General features: G+C 49.9%; 2 protein-coding genes across 2 annotated transcripts; both read left to right on the top strand.

Moving 5' to 3' along the window:
* Positions 1 to 551: 551 nt before the first annotated feature.
* LOC112878026 (long chain base biosynthesis protein 1a) lies at positions 552 to 5,484 on the top strand. Its single transcript, XM_025942409.1, has 13 exons — positions 552 to 922; positions 1,215 to 1,368; positions 1,451 to 1,545; positions 1,660 to 1,751; positions 2,729 to 2,822; positions 2,921 to 2,993; positions 3,073 to 3,205; positions 3,475 to 3,649; positions 3,787 to 3,927; positions 4,122 to 4,217; positions 4,310 to 4,451; positions 4,791 to 4,918; positions 5,007 to 5,484. Exons 2-13 carry the CDS (start codon positions 1,257 to 1,259, stop codon positions 5,181 to 5,183), a joined length of 1,458 nt encoding a protein of 485 aa, XP_025798194.1. The 5' UTR covers positions 552 to 922; positions 1,215 to 1,256; the 3' UTR covers positions 5,184 to 5,484.
* Positions 5,485 to 8,089: 2,605 nt separating this feature from the next.
* On the top strand, positions 8,090 to 9,843 carry LOC112873719 (probable carboxylesterase 8). Its single transcript, XM_025936743.1, has one exon. It carries the CDS (start codon positions 8,348 to 8,350, stop codon positions 9,332 to 9,334), a length of 987 nt encoding a protein of 328 aa, XP_025792528.1. The 5' UTR covers positions 8,090 to 8,347; the 3' UTR covers positions 9,335 to 9,843.
* The last annotated feature ends 2,019 nt before the right edge of the window (positions 9,844 to 11,862 follow it).

Raw genomic sequence — 11,862 nt, forward strand, 5'->3', positions numbered from 1 at the left:
TGATACTCTGGTACGACATGCGATTTTATAACGCCTTCCAGATTTGACATTCTATTAGAAAAAAAAAGATCTGACAAATCAGTTGACGTCTCCTGCTCTGCCCTCGCACACAGACTGACCGGTCATTCATTCCAGGCCGTTTTCCTGTGCGTTGAAGCAGTCCACCCCCATCTCCTGCACGAAGGTCGACCCGAACGCAACCACGTCAAAACACCACCTCACGACACGACATGCCATTTTCTGTTCTGTGACGCTGCTCTCAACTCCGAAGTCTGAGCTGAAAATCTTTTTTTCTAAAAAAAAGTCTAGACTGGAGTCAGTCTTGAGGGGCCATCAGGCAGGGGAGCCATGAAGAAGACAGGCAGGTCCTAGGTGGTTAACCAACCACTAAAAGCCCAGGAAATGATGCAGTTTGCAGCAGCAGCAGACGTCACTAATTTTCGTAGAATTAGTATCAGCCGGGATTGACCATTGCCACCCGGATCAACGCTGGCCGGCTGGCCCGGTCGAGACGACAGACAGGGAGCCGAGCCGAGCCAGCCCAGGCAGCGCCAGCCAAAGGCGACCGCCGCCGCCCGGGCGCAAGCCCACTCAAACGCATCGCGTCTCGTCTTCCTCCTCCGCGTCGTCGTCTCTCCTTCTTCCGTCCCCCCGCCCCCCGTTATATTACAACCGCATCGCCGCTGCACTGACCACCGCCTCGAACTCGTCGCCCTCCACTGCTCGAATCCGACTTACCGGCGCCTGCCCCCGCCTGGCTCCCGGGTCCATTCGCCGACCCGTCGCCGGCGAGAGAGCGCCTCCGAGTTCCGCTCAAAGCGAAGCGCGCCACATCGGAGGGATTGTACTACCCGCCGCCCTCTCGTAGACTGCGCGGGGCGGAGATCCCGCTGGAGTTGGGGCTGATTCCCCCTCTCTCTCGGTAAGGAAGCCCTAGCTTCGCTTGGATGAATTGTCTGCGTTCTTCCGCTGGATCTTCCCGCTGCTGCCAATCAAATCCGAATCTCCCTTGCTGGGGCGGGCGCTCCAACCCGTCCAATTTGTAGCGGGTTCCCTTGCTGTGTGCGGGGGATAGTAACAGTGGTTTATATCCCCCGAGAATTCGAAAGGGGTTCAGCTGAACCCACGAGTTCCCCCCACGCACTGCCCGCCGCGGCCCCTGCTTTCGGCTATCCAGCGATCGATCTGATCGGTTGGCACTGTCTGGTTGGCAGATTCAAGGCGCTGATAGTTCGTACGAGAAGCTCCTGGGGGACATGGACATGGCATTGCCCGTTGTGAATGCCACAGCGGTGGTGCTCGCCCGTGTCTCGGCTGCGTTCAATGCTCCTCTTGCCCGTGCCGTCGTCTTCGGGGTCCATATTGACGGTAATCCCTCTTTCCTATTGGATTGATGAGTTGGCTCGGTTGGGCTTAGTGTCTGACATTCGCTGGCGATATGATTTGGCAGGGCACTTGGTCGTGGAAGGGCTTCTTATTGCAGTAATAGTGTTCCAGCTCACCAGGAAGAGCTACAAACCCCCAAAGAAGCCACTAACTGAAAAGGTGAGGTGTTCTTCTCATTGCTAACTACTGGGATCAGTTAATGGATACATAGTATTTGTTTGGTCATTGCTTCATGAAGCATATAACTGAAGGTTGGCATTTTGGTCTCTGCAGGAGATTGATGAGCTATGTGATGAATGGGAGCCAGAGCCACTATGCCCTCCGATCAAGGAGGGGGCCAGGATTGACACTCCAATGTTGGAAAGGTTTGTGCGATGGCTTGCTTTCCATGACTACTAGTTAAAACAGTAGTTGAACCAATGGTGTCGAAAACTTTTCATTCTAGTGGCTTATTCTCAAAGTGAATTCACAAATACTTTTAGGGTCAATCCAGATCATTGTTGCATGATGAGTAGGCCTACATATTATTTCATATCTATGATTAACTGGATGGATTCGCTGTTAAAATTGTGGGGGTGTTGGTGCTCTTCTTACATTGGTTTTCACTTAACTTAATAGTGCCATGTGAAGGACCAATATTGATCTGGAACATTTCTTCTCGCTAGATTATACATTTATGCTACATGAAACCATGAACTCGTGAATAAGCAGCTAGGAGCACCATGAACCACATACAATATCATTTCCCTTGCTACCCAAATGCCTACAGGCTTCTTGGATTGTTTCTCTCTTCTCTGATATCAGTAGAATCATCAGTGCACCTAATGTATGGTGCTGGATAGTATCTATCTAATAGGAGGGTTTCTTGCCATCAGGTTATAAGCTTGTACCTTCAAGTAGTTGCCAATATTATGTTGTTTCTATGATTGGATTTCACTAATAACACGGCAATTTCATCAATGTGCGCTCTCTTAGTCAGCAATTCCTGCCAGCATGCATAGCTGCATGCTATAATTGCATTTTATATTTTCTTTGGAGGAATGGCTATTGAGCATCCCTTATGATGGCAGTGCTATATATGAAGTCACTCTTGTACATGGAATATTCTTTCTGCTGAACTTCCCCTATACCTTTAGTATGTTTAAGTTATCTGTGTATGTTATTTAATTCACAGAAATTTTCCTCGAAACATTTCTGGTTTTCTGTTATCAGAATAGATGCATGCAGTATGGAATACGATGTGAAGTAGTTATGATTGCAGTATGTCTGTTGTTGTTCGACATCTTATATTATTTGAACTTCTGAGCATCAGAATTAACCCTTCTATTCTGCTTTTATACAGTGCTGCCGGACCGCATACAATCGTTGATGGTAAAGAAGTTGTCAACTTTGCGTCGGCAAACTACCTTGGTTTAATTGGCAATGAGAAAATTATTGTAAGAGACAAGTCCATTGCTTGACACTGTTTCAACAATTGTTTTTTTTGTTTGTTTGGGCCTTTGGGGAATATCTAAATGAAGTGGGTGACTTTCAGGATTCTTGCGTTGGTTCACTGGAGAAATATGGTGTTGGGTCTTGTGGTCCACGTGGCTTTTATGGAACAATTGGTTAGTACCATCTTTCACAGACAATGACCTCGGTTGCAAATATAGAGTAGGAACTTACCTTTTCAATGTACCCTTGCAGATGTCCACCTTGACTGTGAGGCAAAAATAGCTAAATTCCTCGGAACTCCAGACTCCATTCTGTATTCTTATGGGATTTCTACAATATTCAGTGTGATACCGGCCTTTTGTAAGAAAGGAGATATCATAGTCGCGTAAGTTCACCTTCTTCTTTGATGAAAATTTATGAAATGTACAATTAGTCATGGAACTTTGACATGCTTGTTGTAGTGATGACCACATGCTTGACCTTTTAGGCACCATGAATTTATCTATAGCTCATAAGCTTCAGCAAAGTTGTCACCTTTTTCTTGTCTCTATTAATTGCTATTGCTCCTCACTCCACCTGGCTATTTTTTCCATTAATTTATTTCTTTCTATTTTTCTGTTGCTGAATTTCCACTTATGTTGAATGTGATTGCAGCGATGAAGGTGTTCACTGGGCAGTGCAAAATGGTCTCCATCTATCAAGAAGTACTGTGGTGTACTTCAAGCACAATGATATGGCTTCACTTGCAAGCACTTTGGAAAAACTCACTCATGGAAATAAACGTGCTGAAAAGATCAGACGCTACATTGTTGTAGAATCCATTTACCAGGTGTGGTGCCATTTGCGATTGTTGTGTAGATATGTGTTGTCTGTTTTGTATGTAGGGTTGAAAGTTTGCAACATGAGACAGCACACCTAATCAATTCATGAAACTTATCTTACTGCTGTTGTGATTTGTGAATGCAGAATTCTGGCCAAATTGCCCCCTTGGATGAGATTGTCAGGTTGAAGGAGAAATATCGGTTCCGTGTTATTCTGGAGGAGAGTCATTCTTTTGGGGTGCTTGGCAAGTCTGGGCGTGGCCTTGCTGAACATTATGGAGTTCCCGTGAGTATTTTGCTTCGGCTTTTTTTCAACATGTTTTGCTGTGACACTAAAATGGTGTAAAAAGAAAGCCAAGTGTTATAGTCCACAGCTTCCTGGGCCGTCACCAATTGATCCATGGAATATGGATCTAGTACTTTTAACTGGATACTTGAGCACATTCTTCCATTTTCTGAAATTCCACCATGCTTGTGCAGATTGAAAAAATTGATATCATCACTGCTGGAATGGGAAATGCATTGGCCACTGATGGTGGCTTCTGTACAGGAAGTGTCAGAGTTGTTGATCATCAGGTAGATGCAATACCAGATTGATGGAACATCGATCTTTTTACGTAGAAATTCTTGCATATCTTTTATCTGATCAAGGAGATATAATTTTGCAGCGTCTAAGTAGCTCTGGGTATGTTTTCTCTGCCTCGCTACCACCTTATCTTGCCAGTGCTGCTGTTTCTGCTGTCAACTACCTGGAGGAAAACCCATCAGTTCTTGCAAACCTAAGGAACAATATTGCTCTTTTGCATAAAGGTAAAGATGATTTTATTGTCATTAAACTATTTGCTTGATCCATTCTTATTTATTTGCGCACGCCACTTAGTCAGCTACCTAAGTGTAGACTTCTAAACTATACGCAAGTCATTATATGAGTTTACTATACAATATTTTTGCCCCTGTGAGCCCTAGGTTCCTAACCACAAGGTAAAACAAAATTTAGTTGTGAAACAGATATACATAATCCATTATATGAGCTAAGAACGTATAATACGGCATGCATTAACTACTATTGTTCACGCGCAAGATGATTGCCAACTATTAAGCAGCATACCAGTGGCCAGCATCTTGACACCCTTTTTATTCACTCTGCAGAACTATCAGATACTCCAGGGCTTGAAATTTCCAGCCATGTTCTGTCACCTATTGTCTTCCTTAAACTGAAAAAATCGACAGGTTCTCCTACCACCGACCTAGATCTTCTTGAAACTATTGCTGAGAGGGTAAGTTTGAATCAACTCTAGTAAAACTTCAAGCTGCAGTTTACATGACTTTTTGCAAGCACCTGTTTATACATTCTTTTTCCAACAGGTCTTGAAGGAAGATTCAGTTTTCATTGTGACATCGAAGAAGTCAAATCTTGATAGGTGCAAACTTCCCATTGGAATCCGCCTGTTTGTATCAGCTGGCCACACTGAATCAGACATCTCCACACTTTCCTCATCCTTGAAGAGGGTTTCTGCGTCAGTTCTTTCAGACCACTTTTGATCCACGCCAGATTCCCTTGAAGACGAAATGGAACCCTTTCTACGTGATGTGTACTCTAGGCCGTGTGCGTTTGGTAAATGTACATAACCTGTACATTTCTACATCTGATGAATTGATCTTGTTGTTGCTCATACCTAAAGTACTTGCAAAATAAAATTTTGTAGTAACAGTGATGTCGAAGAATAGTGCGTTTGTGCTGTACATCTTGCTGATTTCCATGTAGTATTGATTTTCCCTGTAACCTGAGCGACTCATTGCCATATTATCTATCTGAGTCCACATAGTGAGCTGTTAATTTTTATTGGAAGACCAACGACGTACACTTTCAGACGAATGCAGTACCCCTTTCTCCTGTGATGATATTTATTCTCATTGACAAAAATGACCCAGGTCTTAGAAAAATCAATTCAGAAAAACAGAAATATATATAGACGCGCATACACTTATTAAATGGCATCCTACAACGTCAATGAAGCGCTTAGACTTGGTAATCATATACTCCTAATCTGCTGTATCATGTTAGTTTCTTTAAAATTGCCGCATCATATAACACAAGTCTGATACGACTCAATGTGAAGTATCTTGAGCTAGTTTCTTAGAGAACCAAGTTAAGTTGTACGATGTTGTCTATTCTAATGAACGCAAAAAACAAGTATCGTACGAAACAACTTCGCCCCAATGCTATTGTGTCTATTGTATCATGTCACTCTCTAAAATTAACATGCCATGCACAACTCCCTCGGTGCATGGTATCATGGATTTGATTCTTCGAGTCCCAAGCCAATTAGTCCTTCCATGATGTTGTGTACTTGTGTCGATGCTAATGGACACAAAACAAGGACCATGCAATGCTATCGTGCAATTTCCAATTATTAGATTTTGTGCCCGAACTGTATCTTCATGATAATATATTATTTTTCCCTCTGGTTACAGCCATGTGGGCGAAGAAAATATTATGGCATCTAAGCAATGCCTGATTACAATGCTTTGATACTTGGGAGTTTGACCTCATCTTTGTGAGATCTTGCAAGATTCATTGCAGATTCTTACCATCATCTCAATAGCTACAAGTAGATGCTGAGAACACTAATGTGGCTATGAACCAAACTCTTTGCCTTTCACCGTATTAGTAGGTAGACAAATACTCGTAGGAAAAGGACAAAAGGAGTAGACTTTTTCGTCGTAGTGGGATGACCGAGCACATGTGGCCTATTAGGTAGGCTACGGCGCCGCACATGGCGAAAAAGGATCTCGCCTCCGGGGGCCGGGGCCGGGGGGCTCCGGCCAGCGCGTGGTGCCCCGCTCGGCTCCCGACAGCGACGCGGCGTTGTTCTGTTCCATTCCACTCCCACATGCCGGGGAGAACAGAGAACCGAGCACCGAAATGCCACGCTCCCCACGTCTCCGCCCTGCCGCCGCGTCAACAGTGCATGGCGCACGAGTTCGGCCGGGGGTCGTCGTCCTCGCCGCGCCGCGCGGGCCGCGTCCACAGTACGCGCGGCCGCCGCTGCCGGCGGCCGGGAAAGCGCACCGCCCGACGACGGCGACTGCTGGGAAATCTAGAACCGGCTGGTCTCGCTCCCGCGGCGACTACCCCCGGTGTGGACGCGGCGAGCCCGCGGATAACGCCCCGCCCGTCGTCTTTTCCCGTAAAAAGGATGCGGAATTGCGGACGGCCGGGCCGGGCGGTGCTTCCGCGCTCGGAGCGGCCGGTGAGTGGCGACTCCACCCATACGGGCGCATGGCCCGGCCGGCGGTGACATCTGGCCGGCTCGTTTCTCCATCGGTGGAAAAGGAAAGAGGACACGATCAGGGATAAGGCGATCGTCGTGCAAGTGCAGCTGCCGAGATGGGGCGGTCGCTTGAATTATGGGCCGTGGCCGGAAAAGCCTCCCGGTATGGCCGGTTGCCGTTGCGCTGACAGGTCAGCTATCCGGACCGAACACTCACACGCGCAGGTACACACTCGGTCAGCCGGCTTTGGAATCATTTCCGTGGAAAAAAGCTTGACATCGCCACGGGACGGGAGATCCTACCGTGCTCCGTCCAGTTCCTTTTCATACCTCTCTGGTTGGTGGTTCCTTTCGCGCTGCGAGAGCTCTGAACGATTCCAAACAGCGCAAGCTTTCGTTTCTATTTCATGATCGGGAAGTGCCATATCCGCTGATAATACTGTCATCTCAAATCTTGGTTGCAGCACGTCGTGCCACTTTGCGTTGGCTAAGGGTATATTTAGACAGACTAAAGTTAAATGCTAAATCTATAAATTAGCACTTATATCTATGTTAAAATTTTTAAATCTTAGCTAAAGTTTAGCCCACGTTATTAGTAATTTGTTAATGTTTGGGTAGACTAGCGCTGAAATTTAGTATTTTTAGATATTAGCATTTAGATCTAAACACCATCTGAATAACAGGCCAGCAGGGTCGTGTACTCGTATTGGTTGAACAATTTACTGTGTATGCACGTTTTAAAAAGCGAATTTACAATTGTTTCTCATGGCCAACTGTTTTCTACCATGGGGAGAGGGGACATTTTCTTTCGGCCGTGCATGACTTTGTGTTACAGTACAGTGCAGCCTCCCGTCTCATCGAACGGGAAACTGTCACCTCGATCGCCAATCGCGCGCTGACGTTCTGCCTGGGTTCAAGGACGGGGCGGGAGTGCTCGGAGCACGGAGACGGAGGCACCCGCGCAACCATCCTCATCACGTCCGGTGTACGGGTGTACCCGGTCGGTCGGACGGCCCCGCGTGGCCTCACCGCGGCCACTCGGCGCCCTGGGCCGCGGGCCGCGGCGCGCACGCGCTCGGTGCTCGTTGGCGCGCGCTTAAAGGCCGGCGACCCGCGGTCCCTTTCCGCCTTCTCCAATCCACGCCCCCCGCCGCGCCACCCCCCCCCCCCCCCCCCGGGGCGAATGGCGATCCAGCCGATCCCGTCGCCCTGTCCCATGGCGCGTCTGAACCCAACCAGGTCGCGCGCGGCCGTCGCTCTCGGAGTCTCAGGCCAAGGAGGTCAGGCTCAGGCGGGCCGCGCGGTATATAAACGCCGCGCTCTAGCTCAGCTGTGCACTCGGCGACTACTCGAGTAGCTCAGCAGTCCCAGGTTGCTGTGCGAGTAAACTCCCCGCCGAGCTTGAGCTGCGCAGAGCAGAGGTGGGGAGCGATGGACCCGTACAAGTACCTCAAGATCCGGTTCAACCCCGACGGCTCGCTGTACCGGTACGGGGAGGCGCCGCTCCTCCCGGCGGCGCCGGCGGGGGAGCCCGTGGCGGTCGCGGCGGAGGGGCGCGAGGACGGCGAGCAGGGGCCGCGCCGCATTGTGGTCCACTCCAACGACGTCCCGCTCAGCGAGGCCGCCGGCACGGGCCTCCGCCTCTTCGTGCCGTCCGGCGGACACGCCCGGCTGCCGCTGGTCCTCTACTTCCACGGCGGCGGGTACGTCCTCTTCCGCGCGGCCTCCGAGCCGTTCCACAACACCTGCACGGCGCTCGCCGCCGCAGCCCCGGCGGTCGTCGCGTCCGTCGACTACCGCCTGGCGCCCGAGCACCGCCTCCCAGCCGCGTTCGAGGACGCCGCCGACGCGGTGCTGTGGGCGCGCCCGCACGCGGCCGCCGGCCGGCCGGTGTTCGTGATGGGCAGCCACAACGGGGCCAGCATCGCGTTCCGCGCGGCGCTGGCGGCGGCGGACGCCGGCGTGGAGCTGCGCGGGGTGATCCTGAACCAGCCGCACCTCGGCGGCGCGGCGCGGACGCCCGCGGAGGCGGCCTCGGTGGACGACCGCGTGCTGCCGCTTCCGGCCAACGACCTGCTCTGGGAGCTCGCGCTGCCCGTGGGCGCCGACCGGGACCACGAGTACTGCAACCCGGAGCCCATGCTCGCCCGCGTCGGCGCGGCGCGACTGCGGAGGCTCCCGCCCTGCCTGGTGCTCGGCCGGCGCAAGGACCCGCCGCGGGACCGGACGAGGACGCTGGCCAACGCGCTGCAGAAGGCCGGCGTCGCCGTGGAAGCGAGGCTCGACGGCGCCGGGTACCACGCCATGGAGCTGTTCAAGCCCAACTGCGCCGCGGAGTTCACCGCGCAGGTGGCCGACTTCGTCCGCCGCCACTCCGCCGCCGGCGCCGGCGACGTGGTTGGTGCAAGCAAGCTGTGACAGACGGCGGTCAAACCGATCGCCCGGGCGGCCGCGGTGGAGGTTGCTGTACGGCGCTTTTGGTGCAAGTTGCAGCGATGTTTACGGGCATTTCTCAATCATATCACCATCGTCATGCTACAATGCGGAGCGGCGACTTGCTCGAGCTCGCCGACGACGTCCAACGGAGAGGTAGACCCGGTGCAGTGCGGAGGTCGGTATCTCTCCGCTTCGATTCCGGATAGGGCCGCGACTTGGCTGCCTTTTCTTTCTTGTTTTTTCTTCCAGCGAGTCGATCTCGACGAGAATTCGTGGTCCGAGCCACCGGAAGTACACGGAGAGGAGGCTCTAGATCTGTTGCTGCCCTGTAGTTCACGCCAGATGATTCTACGTAGTATATTGTTTGTTTAGCTGATAGAGATTGGTTTGCACTTCTGAATAACTGAAATCGCTTTAAGTCGAGTCAAAATTCATATATATTACTCTTATTTTAGCAAATCTAAGTATATAATTTTTTCTATATATCTAAATATATACTGTACATCGAGATGTATAGATATCTAGATTCGATGAAACGACCTCCAGTTTAAATGGAGCAGTATCTTATAATAGAAACAGGGAAGATTTTCTCGCTCATCGAAGGTGGTGCTCGGTGTGTGTACTTGGACCTTGGTATCCATCCTTTCTCAAACCATACCTTTGGCAAAGTTTCCATGCTTAACTTTGCCAACGAGAAAAAGGAAACGTTCCCATCATTATCGTTCTCTCTGATGCAACACAAGGATAAATAAATAAATGTATAATCTTCGCAAGAAAGTAAAAAAAATAAATAATCTCCCCTTCAAGTAGCTGACCTCGCTCCCGTGCATTGGACTGGTTCCACAGTCGCAAAAATATCAGTGCACAATAGCGCCTGCAGTGGCGATACCAATACAGTCGAGCAGCTTGCGCAGTTGCCCTACAGTGCGATTTTCTTTTTTGAAATAAAACACTACAGTGTGAATGCAATGCAGGACTGATGTGATGACATCTCTCTCTCTCTCTCTCTCTCTCTCATCAGGCAAATCCCAATTAAATTAAGGACACCGGGGCATGGCCTTCACTCCTTCAGGGTCAGGGACAGGGACAGGGAGACATCAGATCGGCGAGAGACGCACCAACCAAAAACAATAAGTAATGATGGTCGTAGTAGGTTGCGGCAATACATTTAGGTCGTTGGCAGTAGCATCGTCGTCAATGATGAGCGTTAAACAAAGCAGCAGCAATGTCCGCGGAGCCCGTGATTGACCCAGAGTACCCATCAAAACTATTTTTGGATTTTGGGTTATACTAACGCATTTCAATGTTTACCCAAACGATCAACCAAAACACTGTAGCCGAGCGAGGTCCCGTTTGGTTCGAGGGACTAAACGCCCCGTTGCATTGCATGTTGGATGTTAGACGCGATATTAAATATATTCTAATTACAAATAAATTTTCATCACATCGGATGTTGAATGTAGTATTAAATATAGGCTAATTATAAAAATAATTGCATAAATGAAGGTTAATTCGTGAGACATTCTATTAAATCTAATTAGTCTATGCTTTTATTAATGTTGTGCTACAGTAAATATATGCTAATGATAGATTAATTAGATTTAATAGATTTGTCTCGTAAATTAGTCTCCATTTATAAAATTAGTTTTATAATTAGATCATACTTTTTTTTATTGACATCCAAATATCATATATAATACGAAATAAAAATAAATCACTGGATCCAAACACGCCTGAATCATCATGCTCCGCGGCTGCCGGGAACGATAAGTCTTCGACCCCAGCAAGTCGATACGGAGAATGAAGCAATAATTTCTCTCTTCTCTCTGCTCTCTAGCCGTGAGCCTGTAACCATGCGCCGCCGCCGCACGGAACGGAACCCGCACTGGCCACAGTTCGCCGGAGATGGATGGCTCCGATTATCCGGCGGTTGGGTCTCAATCAATTGGAACCAAATCGAGGTAGACCTCCCTTTTCCTTCGATGGCTTCCGCTCCGCTCCGTTTGAATTTCCTGCTGCAACTTGTCCTCCCCACTCCGGCTCTCCCTCATGCCCCAGCTTTAGCGCACACGCGGGAAGAGGTAGCCGAAAGCCGCCACGGCGACGGACAACGCAGCGAACACCAGCGCGGCGGCCGTGGCGCCGGTGCAGGCGTGTCGGCCATGCCGCCTGCTGCTGCTGCCTCACGGAAGGTGGGTTGGCAACGGGTGAGGCCGGTGCACGGCTGCCTGCCTGCAGCGAAGTTGGGGAACTCGCAAGCCGCGAGATAGGCGAAGGGAGGGTGTCGATTGGGTTACCCAGTAAAACTAGAACGTTCGGTACCAATTTACACTAGAATTGAGTAGGTCGATCGGACGGGCATTTACACCAAGCCGGATATTTAGGGCAATGGGTTAGTGGGTTGACCCACTGAATCTGCATCCTGACGGGTGTCCTCCGCTGTTGCGGCGCGGGGTCGGGGGGCGTGCCGGCGTGGCCGCGCGTGGTGGTTGGAGCGAGGCACGGGCGCG

The sequence above is a fragment of the Panicum hallii genome, chromosome 9 (genome assembly GCF_002211085.1).
Source record: "Panicum hallii strain FIL2 chromosome 9, PHallii_v3.1, whole genome shotgun sequence".
NCBI classification, from domain to species: domain Eukaryota; kingdom Viridiplantae; phylum Streptophyta; class Magnoliopsida; order Poales; family Poaceae; genus Panicum; species Panicum hallii.

Coding starts and splice junctions, on each gene's coding strand:
- LOC112878026 (XM_025942409.1), top strand. CDS start 1,257: ATGGACATGGCATTGCCCGTTGTGAATGCCACAGCGGTGGTGCTCGCC. Junction 2,823..2,920: donor TTGGCAATGAGAAAATTATT/GTAAGAGACAAG, acceptor GGTGACTTTCAG/GATTCTTGCGTTGGTTCACT. Junction 2,994..3,072: donor TGGCTTTTATGGAACAATTG/GTTAGTACCATC, acceptor GTACCCTTGCAG/ATGTCCACCTTGACTGTGAG.
- LOC112873719 (XM_025936743.1), top strand. CDS start 8,348: ATGGACCCGTACAAGTACCTCAAGATCCGGTTCAACCCCGACGGCTCG.